Consider the following 19871-nt stretch of genomic DNA (forward strand, 5'->3'; position numbering starts at 1 on the left):
ATTTCGCGGGAAGAATTTGCTTGGTTCGGCCCACAAGGAACATCCATTGAGAAGGATATCCTGCTTTTTCCTGCGCTGCTACAATATCCACATTTTATGTATAGAGACATCAGTATATTCTTTTCTCATACAAGATACAATGAGGATCCACTTACGGCTTATTTATCTGAAGCTACTTGAGCTCGGCACAGACGATTCTGCATCTTATTTTAAACAATGAAAAAGATCATGGAGTTTATTTTATGAACTGCAATAAACCATACAAAGAGAAGGTACATTAAGAACCCATCATCCCATGAATAGATGTTGACTATGTCAGCAGATGTGGCTCAGAAAGGACTCCAGCCCATACAATTCTTCTCAATGTCACATCATGTCAGAACATAAAACGCCAATGACAAAGACATGAACTCCCCAAACAACAGATTACGGTAAGTATTCATCCTCTCATGCCATCGAGAAGAGAAGTGTTCTTTAATGGATTCAGAGAGCTGCTTACCTCCTGCCCTTCTACCAGAAAACTAATACGTCTACAACTTTAGTAGTGAAATAATGGCTCCTAATCCTCTCCTACAAGATTCATAACGCCAACAAGATCCACTTCACATCCCAGCAAGATCCAATCATGACTTGTGTAATCGCAAGACGTGGAGATTTGAATTATTCAGTCTTAACCCACGGGGCTTAAAGGGGTATTCCCATCCTATACAGTGCTGACAGATCGCTAGGATATGCCATCACTTTATGAGCGGTGGGTGTCCAACCTCTGTGGCCCCCACTGATCCGGAGAATAAAGGGGCTGCAGCTCGGAATGAGCGTGGTTTGTCACTGCACGGAGGTGCCCCAGCCACCTGCTGCACAGGGAACTGCAGCACGGCCCCATTCAAGTAGACGGGGAAGGCTGCAGTTCCCTGAGCAGCCACTTGGCCAAGATCTCCACTGTGCAGGGAAACTAGCACTAAATCAGCATTGCAGCCCCTAGGATCGGTGGGAGTCCCAGAGGTCCGTCCCCTACCGATCATAAAGTGATGGCATATCCTAGCGAATAACCAAGAGGACCTGTTAACTCTTCTGACATTTTAGAAATAACTATACCTCATGAAATAACAATTTGGAGAATTTCTTCTTTGAACTCTGCATTGTGCCGTTTCTCTGTTATTTAGGAATTTATGAATAAATTGAGGGTTACCACAAAGACTTATAATGTCCAATCATTGCTGACAGAGTAAACACCCTTTTACACCGGCCGATAAGCAGCGAGCGCCAAATCAACGAGACATCGTTAATCGGTGCTCGCTTGCTCCTGTCACACGGAGCTATGGATGGGGACGAGCGGTCGTTACTCCGATCGCTCATCCTTTATTATCAGGTCGGCAGCGCGTCTGCCTGTTTACACAGGTAGATGTGCTGCCGACAACGATAATATTTAACGTTTTTAAAACCCCTGAAAGACTGAACGGATGCGCCCCTTTGATGAGGTGAATTCAGAAATTCTAGTAGTAAGGCCCCATGCACACGACCGTATTTTCATCCATCCGTAAATACTGTCCATAAATACGGATCCGTAGTCTTCCGTATTTTATCCGTATATACGGAATGGTGTCAGTAAATACGGTCCACATTGCATCCGTATTTGATCCATATATACGGATCCGTAAAAAAAAAGAGGGAAATTGAAAATGATGTTACCAACATGTTGCATAGCAACGCTTCCGTAAATACGGACGGTATACGGATGCACATCCATAGCCGTCCGTATTTACGGAAGCGCCCATAGACTTCTATGGGCGAGTCCGTGCCATAATTACTGACAAGAATAGGACGGGTTCTATATTTTTTTCAGCACGGACACCCATCAGTAAAAATACTGAAAGCGGTCTGTGGCCAATAGAAATGAATGGGTTCGTAATTACGGATCATTTTTACGGTCGTGTGCATAGTGCCTAAGTGCCTGTTCACATCAGCGTTTGCTTTCCGTTCCAGGGTTCCGTCTGAGGTTTCCGTCATGGAACCCCGCAATGGAAAGTCAAACGGAAACCTTAGCTTCCGTTTGCATCACTGCTAATGGTTTCCGTTTGCCACCGTTTCGGCAGGTTTTCGTTATTGTGACGGAATCAATAGCGCAGTTGAATGCGTACACTCCAGAGAAGTGGAAACATGTTCACAAAGACAGATCAAGGGAAAATGGTTGCCAGGTATACAAGGAAAAACGTGATTGGCCTGCCCACATCTGTGATCTACTGCAATGCCAACTGCTAGCCGCACCTTATTGTACAACATCAGTGAAATGCATCAATTAACAAAAACACTAAAAATTGTACTGCAAAAACAAGGACTACAATAACGTCTAATATATATATATATTAGACGTTATTGTATTTCTTGTTTTTGCAGTACAATTTTTATTATTTTAGTGTGTTTTTGCTAATTGATACATTAGATATATATATACACACACACACAGTATTTAGCATATTTTCCAGACTATAAGGCCTCATTTACACGAGCGTAATATACGCGCGTGCGACGCGCGTGCTTTTCACGCGTGTCGTACGCACCTATATTACTCTATGGGGCAGTGCAGACGATGCGTGAATCTTTCGCAGCGCGAGTGCGTTGCGTAAAACTCACGACATGTTCTATAATCGTGCGTTTTTCGCGCATCACGCACCCATTGTAGTCAATGGGTGCGTGAAAACCACGAAGGTCGCACGGAAGCACTTCCGTGCGAACTGCGTGATTCGCGCAAGAGCTGTCAAACTGAATGTAAACAGAAAAGCACCACGTGCTTTTCTGTTTACAAACATCCGAACGGAGTGTCTTAGACAAGAGCGAACCGAACTTTACCGGGTTCGGCTGAACTCGTTTTGACCGAACCCGGCAGGAGACAGTCACTGTGCAGGGTGCTGAAAGAGTTAAACTGGTTCAGCACTCTGGACAGTGACTTCCGATTCCAATATACGTGAACGTGTAAAAAAAAAAAAAAAGTTCTGACAATAACTCCCGGCTTCTTCCTCCAGTCTGACCTCCCGGGATGACAATTCAGTCCAAGTGACAGCTGCAGCCAATCACAGGCTGCAGCGGTCACATGGACTGCCGCGTCATCCAGGGAGGTGGGGCCAGATGTCGAGAGGCGCGTCACCAAGGACGCGTCACCAAGGCAACGGCCGGGAAGTTCTCGGTAAGTACGAACCTCTTTTTTTTTTAAACAGGTCACTCGATATGGTGATCGGAATTCACTGTCGAGGGTGCTGAAAGAGTTACTGCCGATCAGTTAACTCTTTTAGCACCATGGACAGTGACTGACCTCGACTAGCCTTATCTCTATGATGGCGGCTGCGCGAAAATCACGCAGCCGCGCATCATACACGGATGACACACGGAGCTGTCAAGTGCCTTTTGCGCACGCAAAACGCTGCGTTTTTTGAGCGCGCAAAACGCACACGCTCGTGTAAATGAGGCCTAAGACTCAAAAATTATTGCCAAGAAGAAATCCACGCACCTGCTGCAGAAACGGATTCTTATTCAGATGTATGAAACGGATTTTCAGTCACAGAAATTTGTGCAATAAAATCTGCCACCTGTGACTTCACCCTTAGGTACGAACACACAGGACGGATACGTTGCACATAAGACACAGCGTATCCGTCCTGGAAGACGCAGGTATTTCCACCCGAAAAAAACCTACACCAAAATGTGGCAACATGTCCGTGGCAGAAATCCTGCAGGAATAAAAAATAAAAAAAAAGTTCATACTTAGGCGGGATTCACACGACCGGGTCGTTCCGAGCCCGAGTGTCGGCCGGTATAATCGGCCATTTTGCCCGGCCGGTTTGCATAAAGTTTTGCATCCGGGCCGGGCCGGGCAGATCTGGACAGTGACATCAGCGGCAACTCCTGAAGGGGAATCCCCCAGATATCAAGCGCTCTGTCCAGGAGCGGAATCCCCGAAAACACGGGGATTCCGCTCCTTCAAGGAGCTAAAGTGCGGCTAGCACCTAGCAGAGCGGGGAGATACCTCCCCGCTCTGCTATAGTGGCGTCGCTACAGTAGTAGCAGCCGCAGCAGCAGCTGCTGCTAGCGGCGCCATCTAAGGTGTCGCCGGGCCAGGGCGCTTTAAAACAAGCAGGGGAAGGGAGCCAGCGCAGCGCTCCCTCCACCTGCTGTACACCCCGGCCCTGCCACACAGTGTACAGCGATGCCATTCGTCCGAATGGCATCAACTCCTCCTCCTCACATGCACTCTGCGCTGTGAGGAGGAGGAGATAGAGCGCAAGAGCCGGAAAACCCGGCCATCACTCGGGACACATCCCGGTGATGGCCGTGTATTACCCGGCCCCATAGACTTCTATGGGAGCCGGGCGGCCGGGTACCCGGCCGAAGACAGAGCATGTCCTATTTTTTGACGGCCGGTTTTCCCGGCCGTCAAAAAATCGGTCGTGTGAATAGCCCAATTAGGGGTCTATTATTCCTAATGCAGCCGGGTGCCGGCCGATTTATGAACGGCCGGCACCCGGCCGGGAAAACCTGCCGTGTGAATGAGGCCTTACCCAGGCCGTAGTCATGGCGACGCCCTCTCTTATGAGTGTAGCCCGGCCTCCTGGGGTGACGCTGTAGTCCATGTGACCACTGCAGCAGTCGGGGGATGAAACGTTATCCCAGGAGGCCGGGCTGCGTTCAGAATAGAAGATCACATCGCTAGGACAATGGCCGGGGTAAGCTTTTTTTTATACATTTTTTTTCATTTGCGATTTTTTGCGGCGGAATCGCAGCATTTCCCCTGCAAAGCATAGCTCTTTGTCGTCGGCAACCCGCAAAAGAAGAGCAGCGATTCCACAGCGTAATTTGACATGCTTAAAAGACCGCACCACAGGTCAATTTATGAACATTTTTTCGGCTGATTTTTTCCGCTGTGTGTGTGGAGGAGTTTTGTTCAAATCTCATCCAAATTGCCTCTACTGTACTTCGCGGTGGATTTTCCGCAATGAAATGCATTGTGGAAAATCTGCAGTGTTTATGCCCAGTGTGTTCCTACCCCTAGGGATCATGCAAACAACCATTTCATTTTTGAGGACCGCAAAACACGGATCTTCGTGGCTTTCATGAGCGGTCCGTTTCTTGCGGACCCATACACTAGAAAGGGTGAGACAGACCGAAAATACAGACAAGAATAGGACTTATTCTATAATTTGCAGAACGGACATGCGGATCCAAATAAAAAAAAAAGAATGTGTGCGTGGCCCCATAGAAATAAGTGGTTCAATATGCCGGATAGGACACTGAAGAAAAGCCCGGAGCTAGGACCCGCACCTATCAAGCATTTATGGCATACCCTGTGTGCATGCCATAAATGTTTAAGATGGGAATATCCCTTTAAAGAGGCTCTGTCACCAGATTTTGCAACCCCTATCTGCTATTGCAGCAGATCGGCGCTGCAATGTAGATTACAGTAACGTTTTTATTTTTAAAAAACGAGCATTTTTGGCCAAGTTATGACCATTTTTGTATTTATGCAAACGAGGCTTGCAAAAGTACAACTGGGCGTGTTGAAAAGTAAAAGTACAAGTGGGCGTGTATTATGTGCGTACATCGGGGCGTGTTTACTACTTTTACTAGCTGGGCGTTCTGACGAGAAGTATCATCCACTTCTCTTCAGAACGCCCAGCTTCTGGCAGTGCAGACACAGCGTGTTCTCGAGAGATCACGCTGTGACGTCACTCACAGGTCCTGCATCGTGTCGGACGAGCGAGGACACCGGCACCAGAGGCTACAGTTGATTCTGCAGCAGCATCAGCGTTTGCAGGTAAGTAGCTACATCGATTTACCTGCAAACGCCGATGCTGCTGCAGAATCATCTGTAGCCTCTGGTGCCGATGTGTCCCCGCTCGTCTGACACGATGCAGGACCTGTGAGTGACGTCACAGATCTGCACTGCCAGAAGCTGGGCGTTGTGAAGAGAAGTGGATGATACTTCTCGTCACAACGCCCAGCTAGTAAAAGAAGTAAACACGCCCCGATGTACGCACATAATACACGCCCACTTGGACTTTTACTTTAAACACGCCCAGTTGGACTTTTGCAAGCCTCATTTGCATAAATACAAAAATGGTCATAACTTGGCCAAAAATGCTCGTTTTTTAAAAATAAAAACGTTACTGTAATCTGCATTGCAGCGCCGATCTGCTGCAATAGCAGATAGGGGTTGCAAAATCTGGTGACAGAGCCTCTTTAAAGAGGCTCTGTCACCAGATTATAAGTGCCCTATCTCCTACATAATCTGATTGGCGCTATAATGTAGGTGACAGCAGTGGTTTTTATTTTGAAAAACGATCATTTTTGAGAAAGTTATGAGCAATTTTATATTTATGCGAATTAGTTTCTTAATGACCCACTGGGCGTGTTTTTACTTTTGACCAAGTGGGCATTGTATAGAGGAGTGTATGACGCTGACCAATCAGCCTCATACTTCTCATTGTTCCAGCCCAGCATGATCCACAGCACAGTGTGATTGTGCAGTGAAAAAAGCTGGGCTGGAACAATGAGAAGTGTATGACACTGATTGGTCACTGATTGGTCACTGATTGGTAAGCGTCATACACTCCTCTGTACAACGCCCACTTGGTCAAAAGTAAAAACACGCCCAGTTGGTCATTAAGAAACTAATTTGCATAAATCTAAAATTGCTCATAACTTTCTCAAAAATGATCGTTTTTCAAAATAAAAACCGCTGTTGTTATCTACATTACAGCGCCGATCACATTATGTAGGAGATAGGACACTTATAATCTGGTGACAGAACATCTTTAAGTCTGGAAACACACATCTTGTATTTGTTGCAGATTTTTAAGCCAAAGCCAAGGAAGAAGGAGCAGTTTTTGTTCTTACTTTATATTTCCCATTCCTTTTGAATCCACTTCTGGATTTGGCTTAAAAAAAAAAAAACTGTAATAAAAACCTTAGACCTTATTCACAAAGTGCAGTTTTTTTTGTTTGTTTTTTTTAATTATAATCAGGGGTGAATTCAAAAGTAAAGAAGTAGAGTCTTTCCTATATACTATTTCACTCCTTGTTGTAGCTTCAAAAACTGCACTAAAACAGCACTGTGTGAATAAGGCCTAACAATAATCGTTCCGTTCATGGCCCGCTCCAGCGCTGCAGAGGACACGACTGTCTAGGTAATTTAGAATATTCCTCCATTGGTTAAACAAAATCTAAAAGAACATAGAACCAGTTGTCAAACGGTGGACTACCCCTTTAAGAAATCCCTACAGGTAGCCGGAAGGGCCATAACACAGCAGCAGTGTCTGCGCTCTCCATTACCTGTCCAAGGATTTTCCAGCGAGCTCTTGCAGCCCCCTGCTTCCCTCTGCAAGCAGCGTTCTCGTCCTGCTCTTGCACTGCGGCTGTCAGTGATGTATCTCCATCAGTCCGTGTCTTATTTTGCTCTCTTTCACTCTCCATATTTCCACTACTGTCTTTTTGGTGTTTTTTTTCTGCCCGCCCGCCTGTCAAACGCAACCCGGCTACTTCTGAAAACAAACAACACGTGATCCGCTTCTAACCACGCCCCTTACTGTGATCGGCCAATCAACGCCCAAATTTTCATTAAATGCCGGAAACTAAAGACTTGTTAGCATGACGTCATCACAAGGCGACTCACACACACGTGTATAGCACATGATTATGGTACGGTGCGATTTTTGTCGCTTTGGTATCCTTATGGTTTCAGGCTGGTGAGCAGCTCCCGGGGTCAGAGCGCTCACGGAGAGGAAACGCGGCTGACGCAGTCTAAAATAACGAAACCTCTATTGATCAGCAGTATATTCGTTAGCATTGATATTTTATTTTTTTAAATCCATTACCATATGTTCTAATGAAGTGCGCATGTGTAGTAATAGTGTACTGATTTTGGGGATGAAGTACTAAAGTACTTTGGGCTCTTTTCACATGAGGCTCTGTCATATTTGACTGGGAGAATAGCGCAGCGTTTAATGCTATTCTACCTGTCATAATGACGAATACCGCAATGGGTCCTGAGGGACTCCAATATAAGTCAATGGCGTGCGCCAAATCTGGCATTCCGTCAATTTAGTTTTTCTGCTCCTAGGATGGAACAAAAAAAAAAACGGAATTGATGAGGCAAATGTGAACTCCTAGCAAAACTTGACGATTTGTTTATCTTTGTTATATTTTTACCGTTTAGGTCAGTGCGCCACAGAGTTCGATTGCCCGCAATGTGTCGTGCGTGAGATCACCAGGCAAAACCCATGTGCAATATGTGAACTGCGTTTTACGGCACAAAATGATTTCTGCAATAATGGCGATGTCCTGCGTTTTCCATAGGCTAACAAAGCTATCGCAATGCATTTTAGCGTGCGCACGCCATAATGAAACGCGGAGCTCTGGACTAAGCTGGATGCTGTTGCTATTAATTTATATTTGTCACGTAAGAATGTTCACTATCTGCTCGTGGCACGAGGTGACCACCGTCTATGTGCCTGAGTTTCAGTGTAATATGGTGGTCATGATGCTGAGGAATAGCGCATCTTTCTGCGTATAAAAAGATTAAGGTCTAAAGGATGTGAATTACACACGAATGAGTATGCATAAAGAAAGTAAACAATCCCTTCTCTTCCTTACGCTACAGCCCACCTGCTCAGAATTTGGCACAATGGGGCAAATTTATTATTACCATAATATACATCTTTAAAGGGGTTTTCCCATCTTAGAAATGTATGGCATAACTACAGGATATGCCATAAATATCCCATAGATGCAGGTCCCACCTATTTTTAGAACAGGGCCCCCTAACCCTCGCTCGGCTCCCGCTGCTTCCCAGCCACTTCCTGATTAGGTGGTAGGGAGTTACGGAAACAGCCGAGCTCGCTGACCATGCGCCACGTTTATCACAGTGGTGCTCACTGTATGATAAATTTGGAGCACCTTGCTAGACATGTTAGCCCCTCTTTTCTTCCTTAGGTCACCGCATGGTTTGACTTACATTTGACCATTATTTTGTGCCAAACTTTTGGCACACTTGGTGCTTTTAAGCCACCCCCCCCCCCTTTTTGTACAGCCATGCCCCTTTCCAGGCACTATTGAAAACTGTCTAGTAAAATGCAAAGACTGTCTAAATCATAATAAATCTGGCACAGTTTTTTTGCCGCCAATTGAACTAGGATTCCGGAACCTTTTTTCTTGGTAAATTTCCCCCAATGTATCGTAGTTTCACTAGGGTCCTCTGCCGTAGGGCCAACCCTGCAGCTGACAATTTATTTTACTTACACTATTTGTTTTCCTCCCTAGTAAACTTACATCCACAGTGAAATCATGTTAAATTTGTGGTCCTGAGTACTTGAAGCAATGAAGATGAAGTTATTTGTGAATTCAGCGTCACGGTTCCTCTGCAGACGTGGGACCCGAGTTAGAACAGTAGAGCAAAAACCGTTCTTCGCGTCTTGGAGCAATGACCGTACTGGTTACCATAGAGAATGGGCTAGAAGCAAATTGTTCAGGGGCATGTGCTCCTGGCAGGTACAGATCATATGTGTCGTCTGTGTGTACATTATATTTAAAAGGGCTTTACAGGATTTAAAAAAATGTGCATATGGGCTCTAAATTTAAAAAATAATAATAAAATGTGCAATATATGGTACTTACCGCACCGGTTTTACCCTAGTGCTCCGCCCCCAGTCTAATGTCTTCAGATGCTCCTCTGTGTGCACTGACTTGATGATTGTAGTGATACCATGTCAGCACTGAGAAGCATCAAGTGTGGTGAATGCAGACAAGCCGATCTTATGATTTAAAGTTCCAGTGTGACTAAATCTTAGTCATGGTATAATAAATAGTTATACAATTTTCTAATGCCCGTTCTGTATTAATTCCTCATGGTTTTCAAGATCTCTGCTTGCTGTCATTAAATAGGAACCTTTATTGTTTACTTCCAGTGGATAAAAATCTCTCCTGGTTGTGTGATGGACACACAGGTGCAGGACTAGTTACAGTACAGTTATCGGAGCTCTCAGGATGTGTTCACATGGCATACGTTTGGGGCAGAAAAATATGAGGCTGAATCCAGATGTTTTCAAAGCGTGTTTGGTATTTTCTGGCGTATTTTTCTAAGTGTTTTTGTAGTGTCAATAGAAAATCCTCTCCAGAAACATCTCAAGAAGTGACATGCCACTTCTTTTACAAGGCTTTTTTTTTTTTTTTTTAAATTCAGCAGTGTACAAATAGGCCTAATATGAACTACACGGTGTATATCAAAATTAATGGGAAGCGGTTTGCAGGTGTATTTCAAGTGTATTATGAGCGTAATACAAGAGTTTTATGCTTTGAAATACGCCTGAAAATAAGCCGTGGGAACATACCCTCACTTGTAACGAGCCGTGCATCTGTGTGTTCATCACATGTTCCGGACAGACTTTTATCTACTAGAAGGAAACAAAGGTTTCTATTGAATGACTGCAAACGGAGATTTTGAAAACTGCAAAGAACGTATGTTGAAAAACAGTTTTTTACAAAAAGATAAGCTTTAATTGCTGAAACCGTAATACTCCTTTAAGGGGTTTTCTGGGCAATGTTATTTGAGTAAACAGCCTGGACTCAGGACTGATATGTTGTAGGATCTGTGCTGCGGCTCATGTATTTATCTCACAGAGCATTGCCTAGGCTGGATACAATTGTATCAGAGTCCCAGTTGAGAGCAAGCCTAAGTCTGTACTTGTTGCTGCATCTGAATGTAAACACGGGTGTTCTCATTCACTGACCGCAAACTATCGTTAAAATGGTAAGGAATTGAAACCTTAAAGAGGCTCTGTCACCAGATTTTGCAGCCCCTATCTGCTATTGCAGCAGATAGGCGCTGCAATGTAGATTACAGTAACGTTTTTATTTTTTAAAAACGAGCATTTTTGGCCAAGTTATGACCATTTATGTAGTTATGCAAATGAGGCTTGCAAAAGTCCAAGTGGGTGTGTTTAAAAGTAAAAGTCCAAGTGGGCGTGTATTAGGTGCGTACATCGGGGCGTTTTTAATACTTTCACTAGCTGGGCGCTCTGAAGAGAAGTAACATCCTCTTCTCTTCAGAACGCCCAGCTTGTGACAGTGCAGATCTGTGACGTCACTCACAGGTCCTGCATCGTGACGGCCACATCGGCACCAGAGGCTACAGTTGATTCTGCAGCATCATCAGCGTTTGCAGGTAAGTCGATCTTACCTGCAAACGCTGATGCTGCTGCAGAATCAACTGTAGCCTCTGGTGCCGATGTGGCCGTCACGATGCAGGACCTGTGAGTGACGTCACAGATCTGCACTGTCACAAGCTGGGCGTTCTGAAGAGAAGAGGATGTTACTTCTCTTCAGAGCGCCCAGCTAGTGAAAGTATTAAAAACGCCCCGATGTACGCACATAATACACGCCCACTTTTACTTTTAAACACACCCACTTGGACTTTTGCAAGCCTCATTTGCATAACTACAAAAATCGTCATAACTTGGCCAAAAATGCTCGTTTTTAAAAAATAAAAACGTTACTGTAATCTACATTGCAGCGCCTATCTGCTGCAATAGCAGATAGGGGTTGCAAAATCTGGTGACAGAGCCTCTTTAAGTATATTTATACAGTGATAAAAAAGGAAAGCCCCTCGAAGCCAATTCAAAAAATGCTGCCTGTTCATGTTATACTTTTGTATTCGGGTTCAGTTCACATCTATATTAAGAAATGACTCTTTATGGAAGTGTGAACATACTCTATGTTAATGCTGTTCTGTAACTTATGATCATTTTATATATTTTTAAAATTTTAAAGACCATGTTGAATTGTGAACGGAAACGCTGGGAGGCAGCCGGCGTGACTTACAAAGATCTAACTAGAGTTCTGAAGAAACGGCTTGTGGAAATGCATCACAAGTATCCCATAAGAACTGAACGCAGCATGGTGAGTAGGGAATGTACTAAGTTATATCAGAAGTATTGTAACGTGTTGCCTCTGCTCTTTAGGCCAATCATTCCTAACCCTATTATCACCTGTGACATGATTCCAACTGCTCCATTTTGCCGCGATTTTCGTAAAGTTGCGGCATGTAAACCCGGTTTTTGTGTAACCGTTCCTTTACGGTTTCTCGGTTTTCAAATGGGAACGATCAATCTGTATAAAACAGAGCAATGATAACTTAACTGTAACGAGCTGAGCACCTGTGGGTCCAGGACAGGAAAGATTTTTATTCACTAAACAATGAAGGTTCTTATTCAATGACTGCTAGCCGAGATGTTGAATAACCGTAGGAATTAATTCGCAAAGTATATGAGAAAACTGCGTAACGTTTCATTATGCAATATATATTACCCATTTAAAGCAGCGGTAGTCTGAAGATCACTTCTGTTTCACCAAAAACGAATGACGCTGTCTCTTCCCTATCCCACATGCTTTATACTGCAGCTATGCTTGTTCAGATTGGCAATTCTATGGAGCTGATTTTCATCCCAATATAGTGATTATAAGTAATATTCTCTACTGAGTTACAGCTTCCTATACTATAACCTATTGTTTTCCAGGCAGTTGTTAGATTACTTCTAAAATCGAATTCTAATATCTGTATCTTTTAATTTGCAGATTAAGTGCGGAGATTACAAATATTTTGATCAAGACTCTTGTATCTATCGCTTTCAGGAAAGCATCGGTAATGTACATTTTTTAAATTTTGTATATTTATATGGTTACATTTTTTTGTATGAGTAGCATTAAAAATAAACCCTAAGGCCCCGTTCACACTATTTCCATTGACTAAGTTTAACGTGTAGAAAGTGTTATGAGGTCGCACACTGCTGGCTCGCTTTCCAAGGAAAGCCAATCAGATACGAAGCAGCGCTCACCCAAGGACTTCTGCTGCATTGTTTTAGCGAATGGTAGAGGTTTCAGTGCTCGGACCCCCCCCCCCCCCCCCTAATCAAAACATCTGACCTGTTACTATGACGTCAAATGTTTTTTTTTTAAACGTCTAGTTTCACTTTTTTACCCTTTAGAACCACAATGGGGTTTTCCATAGGAGCGGTTCTAGGAACATCTCATTTATGAAAACTGTCTAACAAGAAAGCTGGCTATTTGTTGCCCTTAGCAGCCAATCACAGCACAGCTTTCATTTGACCAGACAAGTTAAAGAAATGAAAGCTGCACTGTGATTGGTTGCTATGGTTAACCAGGCCTGTTTTCATTAGACCGTTTTCATAAATGTGCCTCATTTATCAAGACTGTCTAATAAGAGAAACTGTCCATGTCCCCCATATCAACCAATCACAATGCAGCTTTTATTTTTTAACTTGCTCTGGAAAAATGACAGCTACGCTGGTTGCTAAGGACAACAAGGGCCGTTTTTCTTTTAGACCGTTTTGATAAATGAGGCCCAATGATTCTCTTTTAAAAAAACAAAAAAAAATTAATTTATGAACGCTTTTTCGGCAGTTTTTTTCCGCTCTGTGTGTGGATGAGTTTTGTTTAAATCTCATCCAAACTGCAGCGACTGTATTTCACTGCAGATTTTCCGCAATGAAATCCATTGCAGAATATCCAGAGCATTTACAGTAGCAGCAAAGTGGATGACATGTAGAAAATCTCACACTGCGAAAAAAAAAACAGCGTAAACGTTAATAAATTGACCTGCTGTGCGGAATTGAAATCCGCAGCATGTAAATTTATGCTGCGTTTTCGTTGCTTTTCTATTGTCGGTTCTCCCCATTGAATTCAATGGGGATCCAAATCCCGCAACCGAAAGCCAAGTGTCGCGGCTTATTCGCAGTGATTACGTCGCATCTACGGAAAAAGGGATACTTACCCAGAAGTCTGTGTTTCTTCGTCCAGTCCGGCCTCCTGCAATGACCGGCGGTCACATGGGATGACGTTACCTTGTTAGGACTACATTTTTACGCAGCGTATCTGACCCGTTGGAACCCGGCCTTAATGGTATGTTCACAAAGGCAGAAGAGCAACAGAAAATCTGCAGTGGAGTCTTAAAAGCCCCCCAAAAAACGCAGGTTAATCAATCACAGAAATCTGCGGATTTAATGTGATGCATTGAATATAACAAACTTTATGTGCACCTGCAGATTTCCAGCAGTTTTTACTGCATTTCCGCTGCGTAAATGCTATTTTAGTGCGAAATTTATGCTCCCCTTTCAAATCTATGGGCCAAACGCAGCATCGCCGCTCGGAATATGCAGCATATATTGACGTGCTGAGGATTTTAAAGCCGCACCTCAAAACACTTTCTTCATGACTTTTCTGCATTTTTTTTTTTTGGGGGGGGATTTTACCTTCGGATAGGTCATTCATGTGAGATCATTGGGGGGTCCCTCCCTCTTGGCACTCGTAGGCGCACCCCAGCCCAGTGCCGTACCTGATAGTGGCATGCATGCACATGTGGTTGTGCCAAGTATTGCAGCTTTTTATACTGAAGTCTGTAAGGACATTTTCTATATTTGTATGTAGTAATTGGGTCACATCTAAGCCTTTCTTTTCCCTGTGAACCCCAGTTTTGCGTTCTTTATTTAGACATTGATAGACCTGTTATTTGACGTTCGTTCATGTATTAATCTTTTTTCATGAATTGCTTACAGGAGAGGATAGCCTAGAGACCTTGTTTAGTCCTGAAGATGCTGGATTACAGGATCATGTAATTCAGCGCATCCGGGTATCTCCTAATCAGACTTTTTTGGCTGTGACTCTGAAAGGCTTGGATCGGGAGGAGTCCACCTGCGTTGTGGTGAAAGTGGTGGAGCGACCACAAATCGTATGCAGCATACCAAATGTATTTAGTTGTGGTAAGTGATACAGCCGTGGCTATGGAGGCGACATTAACCGCTTATAATATCTAATGCAGTTTATATTGACTGAACCAGTGTTTATATCCGTTGGTTTTATTGGATAGATCGGTAAACCTAGTGGGAGCTTGTTCTGTGCTTTGACAAATGACACATATGATCGACATCTAATTGCTTGGTCTGCTCTACAGAGTGGGTTACAGACCGTGTCCTGTTTCACACCAAGCAGGATACGCTCCAGTGCCGCTCGGTGTATGCAACAGAATTCAGTGGAGAAAGCACCACCAGACTGGTTTATTACGAGAAGGATCCCAGGTAATTGGAGGTGAACTATCTGAATGATTAAATTTAGCAGCGACCTTGCTAATCTGAGTCCTGTCAAGTGTTATTTCTAAGGTTAACATTTATTATCTATCCACAGGATAGGTGATAAATGTGTGATCGCCGGGACCTCCACCGATCACTAGATTAGGGGGTCCCATACTTCCTGTTCCTCATCACTTCACCTCCCATAGTGAGGAGGAGCTTGAAATGGAGCAGAGGGCGAGCGTGTGCCCAGCCAATCCATTCAAGGGGGCAGATTTATTAAGGGAAATTTAGGGCAAACTGAGTTTTTTTTCCGTAAAAATTTTGCGCCTTTGGTGTTTTTTGTGCTCTTGGCTGGCGTAGATTTTCCTTTCAGAAGCATGGACGGCCCGAGGCATGCCTAATTTCTTTTAAAAAGTGTGTCTCTTAATAAGTTAGACGCATCTTACTCCAGCAATCTTTATATTAAGCCTGGCGTATGAAACGCCAGTCTTTATAAATCCGCCCCAATGTCTATGGGACTGAAGGTAATAGAGCGAGAACGGCAATAGTCTTTCTTCTTCAGTCCCATAGACTTTGAATAAAGCGGCATCGTGCATGCTTGTCCTCCACTCAAAGTTCTCCTCACTTTGGTGTTGCATTGAGCGTGGGATTCGGGACCCCAATTGTAGTGATCGTTGGGGTCTCTAACAGTGGATAGCTGATCGATAGTAATCTTGGGAATACCCCTTTAATCAAGGGATAATGGGATTTGATGGGTATTGCATTGTCACATGCTCTGGGTTATTTGACATTCATATAAGGGAATTTTATATCAATTTTCTAAGGCTAGAGCAGCCTGAGGAAGATGACCCAAAATGCAATGCCAATTCAACATACACTTTTTTATTTTGCATATGTGTTTCAGCTTTAGGGGATCCTTCTACTGGATTTTATATGTATTTAGTGATGTACCGAAGTCTTAAGGACCAAAAATAGGATTCAAGTGAAAATAATATTTTCTAGTAAAAGCATTCTGACCCCTGCAGTTTAGTTAAATTAGCGGTCACAATGGTGTTTATTCATTTAAAGCAGTCATCAGAAAATAGTGACCCAAACAGCCCAAAAAATATTGAACCATTTGTTTAAAGAGGTTATCAGGTGACTTAAAATTGCTGGCCTATCCTGAGGATCAGTATCTGAATGGTGAGGGTTTGACTCCGCCGATCGGCTGTTTAGAAGGGCCGCGGCACCACTTCTTCCCCTTGGTTGTTTACACCGCTCCGTTCTGTACAACATTTGTAGTGGCTGTGCACAGTAACCCAATTCAAGTGTATAAACGAAGCTGTGATACTGGGCCGCTACGAATTTGTTGGCATTGTGCAGCACGGAGCTGTGTAAGCAATGAAGGGGAAGCAGCGCTCACCAGAGTACAGCAGCCCCTTCAAACAGCAAAATTGGCAGGGGTGCTGAGAGTCCGATCCCCACCAATCAGATAATGATGATCTAGCCTGAGGATAGGCAATCCATTTTATGTCACCGGATAACCACCTTCCTAGCACAGCATACAGTGTCCTCGTATTAGTAGTCCGCTCTAGTCACCCCCTCAACTTTGACTGACCGCCGCCGTGTATTCAGGCACATATACGGTGGCCATCAGGCGATGTTGAGGTGGGCGGGAGAATGCATGGGTAGCGCGCCATCATGAATACAGCAGAATCCTAATTGAGTCCTTTTGTATGCTGTGTGTCAGCTGATATTAACCAAATGGCTCAATAGCTAGCGGACCTGCCGGAATATGCTGCTATTAATAATAGGACGTTGTATTCTGGTGACCATCTGCTTTGTAAGTACAGGTAGGCTGTGCTAAGTACTATAACTTTTTTCTAATTCTACACCTCCCAAGGCCCAATAACCAGTCCACCATTCCATAAACCATTCCACAAAAATGGCAAAAGACAGTCTGTGGGATTTATTTCTGTCACCTTTACTTTGTATATTAGGGAATTCCAGTATACACCTTTTCCTCGTAGAGTTGTATTACACTATTCATTCCATTTAAAGTGATTGTCCAGACTTATCAGGAGACACAATAACGCTGGGGCAAAAATGCTGCATTCACTTTATTTACCTTGTTGTTTTTTTTTTATACATTCCAGGTTTTTCGTAGACCTGTATAAAACCAGAGACCGCTGCTTTCTCACCATCAATAGTAACAGTAAAACATCTTCTGAGGTCTGGCTTATTGACTGCACCTCTCCTCACAAACCCCCTGTCCTGGTGCAATCCCGGCTGCCTGGTGTTGTTTATCACGTGGAGCACAGGAATGGTTGTCTCTATATTCTCACGACGTACGGAGAGTCTGCCGAGTACAGGGTGATTTTTTTTTTATCTGCAAATTTGATTTTACTGTGTTCAGAAAGACACTAGACGCATGTAACGCTGGAGATGTATGAATCACCGGACTCGTATGTATAAGAGGGCCTGTCGTTGCTGACAATGAACGGCAAAAATTAACACATTCCCGTCTGCCCTATGTAAAAGAACAGGCTTCCTTTGATGTCACTGCGCTCTCCTATATGCGGTGCCATCGGCAGGTTCTTCTCCTGTATGTAAATAAGTAGTTCCTAGTCACTGAAACCAAAAAATACATTGCTCATATTGAGCCCTGTATACCCGAATAGAGAAGTAGCTGCTTTGTTTGGGCGGTTGCTGGGGAATCCTAGGTATTCCTTGTGCGGAAAAATGTTTATATATTTATTTTTTTTCAATCCTGGTGTAAAGCAATTTCACCGTATACATAGCAATGTTTACAGTAAAATGTCTTTAATCCAGCATCAATGAAATCGATAGGTACCAAACTATCAAATATTCATAGGAATGTATATAAAACCTCCAGGGAGACCACCTTAAATTTCATTACATCACATTTGCTACTATGATTTCTCTTTCCCGTCAATGATTGTTGTGACGTTCCACATTCTGTTCCGCAGTTCTGTGTTGGAAACGTGGCAGATTATCAGATGCCGGATTAAAGGAATTTCATATAGTTCTATCTGTTAGCGATCTATACAGTGTCTATATACAGTATCTAACTTGAGATTTCTCCATTTATGCTGCAGTTGATGACGACTCCGCTAAACAGTGATATTCAGCAGTGGAAGCCCATATACCAGTTACCTGCAGAATCCCGACTGTTGGACATGGAGATGTTGGAGGATCATTGTGTTCTGTTCACTAAACAGAGGAATGAGCTGTACATGGAGGTGACTTCCCTCTCCGGAGAGACGGTTTCTGGCTCTGTGAAGGTACATTGTGTGTTCTCTGCCTCACATCACGGATTGTATTTGTTCGGCTTTTGCTTTTATTATTTATCATAAAGTCTATAATTATTGCCAGCTAGAAGGAGCATCTTTTTGCTGTGCAGGTACCTTCGTGACACGAACAGTCCCTTAATTTTCAATGGGGATTGTGTAGTGATTCATTTGCCCTGTGATGGCGCTGCAGGGAGGTTGAACGCTTGCTGCTGGATTCCTTCATAGATTACAGCTGATCGCTTGAGGTCCCAGTAGATAGTCGGCCTATGGGAAACAATCTAACAAAAACCAATTGTCCAAATTAGATAACCCCTTCTACACAAAAACTGTCAAACATTTATCCAATATGAGCCAAAGTTGTGGACGACAGATCAACAAATCATACTGTCCGTTTTCACAAAGACCCGATCTGTGCTTTCTATAATAGAGCCCTCATTGTCCCCTTACACAAGAGCTGGTATTTACCGTCATTTTTTGTGTGACCGTTTCAGCTGGCCTCCTGGGATGAGTATACACCACTGCAACGTCTGCGTACATCTCATGCGATCATTTACGTGCTGGCCTCACATCTTTTCTATGTTCTTTTTTTTTTTTTTTTTTGTTAAAACATAAATGATAAAAAAAAAAAAAAACACACGATGAGGCCTTAAATGAATAGAATGTAATCAAATTGTAAATGTGCTTGCAGTTACAAAATTTTTTTTTTTTTGTTGTGTTGAATTGTTATGTTTAGTAGAGCCGGGAGAATGGAAGTTCTGGCCTTTCAGCAGCTTGCGGAGAATGAATACTGATTTTTCTTTTTTTCTTCTTTCTCTAAATGCCTTGAGAATCCTACACATAATAGCTCCAAACCACCAAGTGTACATGTGCCAAGAAAAGGTTTCTCGTGTTGCTCAATGGTTTTTCTTCAGCTCTCCGATCCAAGGCACCAATTTCAAGTGACTAAATGCTAAAGAGCCAACCTGTAGCACGAGATCGCTAGCTGGAATCAAACTGGCTAGATTACAAGAGCGAGTCCGCCAAGGGCGTATAATCAGAGACCGAGAGAGGGAAATAATAGGACTGAATAGAATTACTTGCTGAATATAATGTTATTTAACCGGAATGGAATATTTTCAGAAGCTACATTTTACCCCTAAAAGCATTACTTTACTCAAAAATCATAGTCGTTGACTGTAGATTAACGTTCCGCGTATTTCTCATCATTTTAAGAATGCTGCGATGGAGAATAAGCCGGGTCTATCTGAAACAAATGTCATCTGTTCACAATCTTAAAGGACAACTCCGCTTAAACAGTAAAACTTTTACTAGAAAAAAAATCGAATAAAAATAAAGTACAGTGCGCAATTTTCTCCACTTTAGTTTGCGGTTTTCTTTAGTGTAATACACTATAGTATTAAAAAAATACATATATATATATATATATTTTTTTTTGTAAATGTCCTTAAAAACG

General features: G+C 43.2%; 2 protein-coding genes across 4 annotated transcripts in view; one reads left to right on the forward strand and one right to left on the reverse strand.

Moving 5' to 3' along the window:
- The window catches only part of CAMKMT (calmodulin-lysine N-methyltransferase), a 330489-nt gene extending 322927 nt beyond the window's left edge, over positions 1-7562 (reverse strand). The window contains exon 1 of the mRNA XM_075863224.1: positions 7321-7562. Coding sequence (XP_075719339.1) covers positions 7321-7461 — 141 coding nt within the window. The 5' untranslated portion in view covers positions 7462-7562. The remainder of the gene's footprint in view (positions 1-7320) is intronic.
- PREPL (prolyl endopeptidase like) overlaps positions 1-19871 on the forward strand; it is a 48127-nt gene that overhangs the window by 16686 nt on the left and 11570 nt on the right. Inside the window, exons 1-8 of one of the 3 annotated variants that reach the window (XM_075863221.1) lie at positions 7642-7686; positions 9307-9534; positions 11812-11940; positions 12616-12682; positions 14613-14816; positions 15008-15131; positions 17261-17477; positions 18224-18409. In XM_075863221.1, the coding sequence (XP_075719336.1) occupies positions 9364-9534; positions 11812-11940; positions 12616-12682; positions 14613-14816; positions 15008-15131; positions 17261-17477; positions 18224-18409 (1098 nt within the window). In that variant the 5' untranslated portion in view covers positions 7642-7686; positions 9307-9363. The other 2 variants (XM_075863220.1, XM_075863223.1) reach the window with 2 other exon arrangements.

The sequence above is a fragment of the Rhinoderma darwinii genome, chromosome 4 (assembly GCF_050947455.1).
Source record: "Rhinoderma darwinii isolate aRhiDar2 chromosome 4, aRhiDar2.hap1, whole genome shotgun sequence".
Classification (NCBI taxonomy): Eukaryota; Metazoa; Chordata; class Amphibia; order Anura; family Rhinodermatidae; genus Rhinoderma; species Rhinoderma darwinii.